Below are 6,000 nucleotides of genomic sequence, written 5' to 3'. Positions count from 1 at the left end.
ACAGCTATTCCATTCATTGGAATGTGATAATTCCCTTGCATTCATTACATTTTTATGCAAGAAAAATAAAAACATATGTCCGAGGAAAAACTTGTACACAAATGTCCATAACAGCATTATACATGATAGCCAAAAACCAGAAATGACCCAAATGCCCATCACCTGATGAATGGGTAAATAAATGTGATATGACATATCCATACAATCAAATAGTATTTGGCCATAAAAAGGAATGAACTACTCCTCCTCAGCACTACATGACAGAAACTGGAAAACATGTTAAGTGGAAGAAGCCAGACACAGGAGACCACGTGTTACATAATTCCGCTTGTATGAAATGCCCAGGATAGGCAAATCTATATAGAGAGAAAGTAGATTTGTGGTTGCTTATGGTGGGGGTGGGGAGGTGGGAAGGGACTGGGGGGTGATAGCTAAAGGGTAGGGGGTTTCTTTCAAGGTGATGAAAATGTTATGAAATTGACTGTTGGTGTTCCACAGATCTGTGAATACAGTAGAAACCATAGAATTGTCTGCATTAAATGGGTGACTTGTATGGTATGTGAATTATACCTAATAAAGCTGTTCTTTAAAAAAAAAAAAAAAAAAACAAGTAAAAGACCTAAACAAGGAATTAAAAGGGGTGAGATCAAGGTGGGGCATCCTGACAGCGAGAGGTGAACTGTGCCACCTGTGCGAAGGCACTCCACTGTGAAAGGGAGAGAGAGCCCCTGGAAGACGATGAGGGGTTGATGGGAGGGGTTTTAGTGTTCAAGAGCCTGATTCCAGAGCACAGGAGCAGGGAAGGCTTAATTAACCACGGGCTGCAGAAGAACCTCATTCTAGAACAGAAGTTCTCAAACTTCACAGTGGGAGGGTAGGAGCCTAACCGAGGTGGGCCCCTCGTTCCAAGTTGCAAAAAGTCGTCGTGTCGTAAAGATGGGAGAAGTTTGTTTTTCCTTGGCATAAACCCTATTAGCTAACACCAATGGTGACCCCAGTTACCAGGTAAAGTTGGGATGAGCTACCGGTGACAAATGGTACTGTCAAGTCCCCTTCCTTGAGAACTAGTTACCGTTTACCTAAAAAAAATAAAATAAAATAAAATAAATTTAAGATTTTATTTATTTATTTGAGAGGGAGAGAGAGATAGCTTGAGATGAGGGGAAGGGATCTTCCCGGAGCAGGAAGACACACATATGCACACACCCCCTACCCCGTCTGGGGCTGGATCCCAGGACTGGATTGGATTGGAAGAAAATTTTGTTTTTTAAACAGTTCTCGGGCTTGAATCTGCTTCTGTGGGGTGCGCCCTTTTCCCAACACAAGCTGCTTCGTGGCACTCTTTTCCACACTCAGCTTTCTATTCCTTCACCTGCAGGAGTTTGAAGACCACACTTCTCTGGCGGGGAGTTTCCTCCCATCTGCCAGCTTGGGCTGGCTGCCAGCATGTGGGCCCCGAGGCAAACTGCCCCTTTAAGAACCCCCCCCTCCCAGCGCCTCCCTCGGGCCTGCGGCCGGATTTCCCCATCAGGGCCCCACCCTTTAAAGCCACGGCTCCATCTTCCTGGCTGGCTGTGTACACAAACCGGAGGGCCCAGGCATTCCTGGGTGCTGAGAGTGGGCACAAGTGGGCTGTGACAGGTGCATGTGGGACATGGAACCACCACCAGGGGCTCAGGAGGGACCTGAAGCTGGGACAGGGAGGGTCCTGGGCTGGGGCTGAGGCCGAGCCACTCGGAGGTGGGAGTGGGCTGGACGGGGCATTCGTGGGGCAGCAGTCTCTGTGTGCCAGGCACCGTGGCAAACCCTTTCTGTAGCTTCTGTGGAGCTATTAGTGTTCCCATTTTACAGATAGGGCAATGGAGCCCAGAGCAGCTAGCTGACTTACCCGGGGCCCTACCGCTAACCAAGTGGCAGCGCCAGGGTCCAAACTCAAGTCAGTGTGACTTCAGAGCCTTGATGTCTTCTCCTCGGCATCACCTGGCTGACGGCTCCTGGCTTCTTCCCAGACTTCCTTTCCCCTTGGTTTCTTGTGTGGTAGAGTGGGGTTAAGGGGTGGGGGAGAGATGGGTTATCCCCTCCTCCCCCATTACCAGAACTTGGGTCCCTTCCTCCTCCCAGGAGCTGCTTGGAGATGCTGCTGCTGCTGCTGCTGCTCCCCCTCCCCCTCCTCCTCCTTCTGCTGCTGCTGCTGCCACCCCTGGCCCTGCTCCGGCAGCCCCAGGATGCCAGGCTGTCCTGGCTTGCTGGCCTCCAGCACCGTATGGCAGGGGGTGCCCTGTGCTGGGCAGCCGCCTGGCAGCAAAGGAGACTAGAGCAAAGCACACTGCACGCAGGCCAGAGCCAGCAGCAGGCCCTGACGTGGTGTCTGCGAGAAGCTCGAAGGCCCCTCGGTCCCCTCCAGGGGACCACAGGTGTGTTTCCAAGGGTCTGGGGAGGTGCCGCGAGCAGATAGAAATGCCACGGGACAGTCAGATTCCAGAACCTGAGGACCTCCCTTCTCCCCTTCTACTGCCAGCACCGGGGGGCCCAACCCAAAGACCCTACCCAGGCTCAGGATCGTTCGAGATGCATGTTCCATTGGGAACATGGGCCCTAGTAGCCTTGCCCCAGGCCTGTGCTGGGTTCCTTCCTCAAGGGTCTTACCAATCTTGCCTGAAACTTCTTGGGAAACTGTGGCTTCAGGACGAGTTTATGATGTCTTTGGAGCTACAGATACAAGCACCTTCCGGAACCATCTCCCTCTGATCAAGGCCAGCCAGGCCCAGGAGGAGGAAAGTGGGGGGCAGCTCCTGCCCCCTATGTCAACCCAGTGCTACGGGGAAGCAGCCCTGCAGGTAAACAGAAGGCTGGAGCCTCGCTCCGCCAGAGACCCTACTTGCAGCCAAACCTTCCCATCAGTGTGGGCAAAGAACCCCCAACCTGGGGCTCAGAGGCCAACACCCTCCCTTGTCTCCCCCTCAGGCTACCTTGCTGGGTCTGGCAGCCCTAAGCAAGGCCTTCCCAGAAGTGCTGACTCCAGGAGGCATTGCCTGTGTGACCCCTACATCTCCCTGGCCTCGTCCCCTCCCCTGGCCTTGGCGCATCCTGGACCAGGTTGTTAGTGCTCCTGGGGCCAAGCACCCTGGGGCCCTACTGCTAGAGGCACTGAGGTCCCCAGGGCTGCGGGCACTGGAAGCTGGGACGGCCACCGAACTCCTGGATGTCTTTTCCGGCCTGGAGGCCAATGGTGAAGAGCTGGCTGAGGCAATGGCTGCTGGGAACCCGGGGTCTCCTCTCCCCAGCCGGGCAGCGGAGCTGCGGGAGGCCCTAGACCTGGGGCCCCGAGGACTGGCCCTCCGACTCTGGCCAAAGCTACAGGTGGTGGTGACTTTAGATGCAGGAGGCCAGACTGAGGCAGTGGCTGCCCTGGCGGCCTTGTGGTGCCACGGGCTAGCCTTCTTCTCGCCTGCTTACGCCGCCTCTGGAGGTCAGCAGGAGTCAGGGCTAGTGAGCTGCGGGGCAGGGGGCAGAGGCCTCACAGCTAGCTGTCAAGTAGTGAGCCCTGCATGGTCACCTCATTTAACGCCCCCAACCCCAGCAGCTCCATTTTACAGATGCAGAAACCGGGGCTTGGGGAGGTCAGGAGACTTGCACAGATGGCCCCAGTATCAGCACTTACCCAAGGGTCCTCCGCCCCCAGAGCCACTTCCCCTTCGCAATCAGGGCCTCAGAGGCAGGGCACTGAGCCTGCGGGAGCCAGGAAGGAGGGGTGGAAGGGGAGCAGTGGGCTCAGTTGCTCAGAGAGTCTGGGCTGGGGTCTAGGCCGAGGGGCTATTCCCTAGCAGACGGCCACAGCACCCCCAGCGAGAGGGCTGCTTGCTCCCCACAGGGGTAGTGGGCCTAAACTTGTGGCCGGAGCAAGCCCATGGGCGCTACCTTCTGCCCCCTGGAGCTCCTTTTATCGAGCTGCTCCCAGTCAAGGAAGGAGCCCAGGAAGAGGCAGCCTCCACCGTCCTGCTGGCCGAGGCCCAGAAGGGCGAGGAGTACGAGCTGGTGCTGACCAACCACGCTGGCCTCGCCAGGTGATCACCTGCCTCCCCCAGGTCACCTCAGGCCCTCTGCAACCTTACTGAGGGCCAGGGACAGGAGCTCACCACCACCGCTACCCCGTCAGGTGCCGCCTGGGTGACGTGGTGCAGGTGGTCGGGGCCTACAATCAGTGCCCGGTCGTCAGGTTCGTCCGCAGGTAGGCGACTCCCCAGGGGAGCTGAGGGGCCGTCCTTGTGCCCTAGGCTCCTCTGCCTCCCCCTTCCACCTCCCTAGGCTGGGCCAGGCCCTGAATGTGCGAGGAGAAGACATTCAAGAGGACGTGTTCACTGAGGCCCTGGGCCGGGCCGTAGGGCAGTGGCCGGGGGCCAAACTGTTAGACCACAGCTGTGTGGAGAGCAGCATTCTGGGTAAGCTGCTTCGTCAGCCCCTGCCCCCCATTCTTGAGTTGGCTGCCCCCCCAATACCATACCCATCCTGAAGGAAGAGCTCTAGGAAAGAGGTAAGACCCAGCCTCTTTTGCTGCTCCTAACAAAGGTCCTTCCCTCATGTCTGTCTCCCATCCCTCCTGACCTCTTTCATCGTTACGATTAGGCTTGGGGTTCCTCTCCATTTCCCCCCTTCTCGGCCAAGAAAGTCCTTTTCTCCCATGAGCCTCAGAGTGGGATACAACAGATGGGGGCGCAGGCATTGGTGTTGGAAGCTGCCCCGTTCACTAAAGTGTGTGTGCGTGGGACTTTGTCCTCAGATTCCTCCCAGGGCTCTGCTCCCCACTATGAGGTGTTTGTGGCGCTAAGGGGGCTGAGGAACCTGTCAGAGGAAAATCGAGACAAGGTAAACGACACAGGGATGGGACGGAACTGCGTGTCCCTTTCACTCTCCATGCCCGCAGGTGCCCTGGGCACAGTGCAGGGAGGGGGACGAGGGGACGAGGGAGCTGGGCAGGAGAACCTCCCTGGGGACTCGGGGAGGGGAGGGATGAGGTCCTCGGACACATGCGTACGCATGAAACGCCTGCCACTCAGCTGCGGCCACCATCAGGCACCCCTCAGCCACGGGCCACAGAGCCACGCACCAGCCTCACTCAGGCCCTTCTGTTCCCAGCTTGACCACTGCCTTCAGGAAGTCTCTCCCCGCTACAAGTCCCTGCGGTTCCGGGGCAGCGTGGGCCCTGCCAGAGTTCACTTGGTGGGGCGCGGGGCCTTCAGAGAACTCCGGGCCGCCCTTGCAGCCTGCCCCTCATCCTGCTTTCCTTCCGAGATGCCCCGGGTCCTCAGGCACAGGCATCTGGCCGAGTGTCTGCAGAGGAGGGTGTTGTCCTGAGCCGAGGCCTCCCTGCTGGCCCATCCCCCTTCATAGGCCACCTCGCTCCTTCCTCTGCGGCCTCTCTGGATGGGAACCCTCCGACAGGGTCTTCGACACTGTGTCACCTGACAGTGGCTCATCAGAGCTGCCAGACCTTAGGGATGTGCGACCTAGTCAGCCTGTGCTGAGCTGCTGAGCAGCAGATGCCTGCAGGGGGATGCCCCCTCCAGAGGACACTGCTAGAAGTCCCGCACACGCCACGCTCCCGTGTCTCCAGCCCAGTGCACCATGCAGGCCGCAAGTGTTGGCAGTTCAGACCCCTGGGAGCATCCCTCTGCAAGAAACAGGAGTGGGAGAAAAGAGCCCGGCATCATTGTCCCTCATGCGACAATTCTGAAGTGTATTCTGCTCGGGTTGCCTACCCTGATAACCCTCTCAGTAACACAGCTCTTCCTGGTTTCCTTCCATCCCCACTCCCTTATCTGCTTTCTAAGATCACCTCCCAAATAAACGGCTCACACCCGATTCTTGACTCAGGGTCTGCTTATGGAGAAACTGTAAGAGTCCTCTTGGCTCTGTTTCTGCGGCCGCCTGGCTCCCTGCACCCCCACCCACCTTCTGCTCTGGACACCAGGGTTCTCCTCCCACTCCCCACTGCAGGTCGGG

The 6,000-nt window shown here is 57.5% G+C and overlaps 1 protein-coding gene across 2 annotated transcripts; it reads left to right on the top strand.

Moving 5' to 3' along the window:
* Nucleotides 1–1,931: 1,931 nt before the first annotated feature.
* On the top strand, nt 1,932–5,859 carry LOC111151795 (GH3 domain containing). Of its 2 annotated transcripts, none has more exons than XM_022509997.1 (8): nt 1,932–1,936; nt 2,122–2,414; nt 2,716–2,837; nt 2,965–3,469; nt 3,872–4,064; nt 4,157–4,228; nt 4,306–4,439; nt 4,690–4,845. In XM_022509997.1, exons 2-8 carry the CDS (start codon nt 2,135–2,137, stop codon nt 4,746–4,748), a joined length of 1,365 nt encoding a protein of 454 aa, XP_022365705.1. In that variant the 5' UTR covers nt 1,932–1,936; nt 2,122–2,134; the 3' UTR covers nt 4,749–4,845. The 2 variants fall into 2 exon arrangements, with proteins under 2 accessions (XP_022365705.1, XP_022365704.1); XM_022509996.1 differs by lacking the exon at nt 1,932–1,936 and adding an exon at nt 5,134–5,859 and having other exon boundaries at nt 2,206–2,414; nt 2,710–2,837; nt 4,778–4,863.
* The last annotated feature ends 141 nt before the right edge of the window (nt 5,860–6,000 follow it).

Source organism: Enhydra lutris, unplaced genomic scaffold, assembly GCF_002288905.1.
Source record: "Enhydra lutris kenyoni isolate GAN:26980312 unplaced genomic scaffold, ASM228890v2 scaffoldscaffold26, whole genome shotgun sequence".
In the NCBI taxonomy this organism is placed as follows: Eukaryota; Metazoa; Chordata; class Mammalia; order Carnivora; family Mustelidae; genus Enhydra; species Enhydra lutris.
This window is presented reverse-complemented; position numbering and strand designations above follow the sequence as displayed.

What these genes read in the sequence shown, in the direction of transcription:
- LOC111151795 (XM_022509996.1), top strand. Translation starts at nt 2,264, where the DNA reads ATGGCAGGGGGTGCCCTGTGCTGGGCAGCCGCCTGGCAGCAAAGGAGA. An exon ending in AACCACGCTGGCCTCGCCAG is followed by an intron (nt 4,065 to 4,156) that starts GTGATCACCTGC and finishes CTACCCCGTCAG; the next exon opens with GTGCCGCCTGGGTGACGTGG. An exon ending in TGTGGAGAGCAGCATTCTGG is followed by an intron (nt 4,440 to 4,777) that starts GTAAGCTGCTTC and finishes CTTTGTCCTCAG; the next exon opens with ATTCCTCCCAGGGCTCTGCT.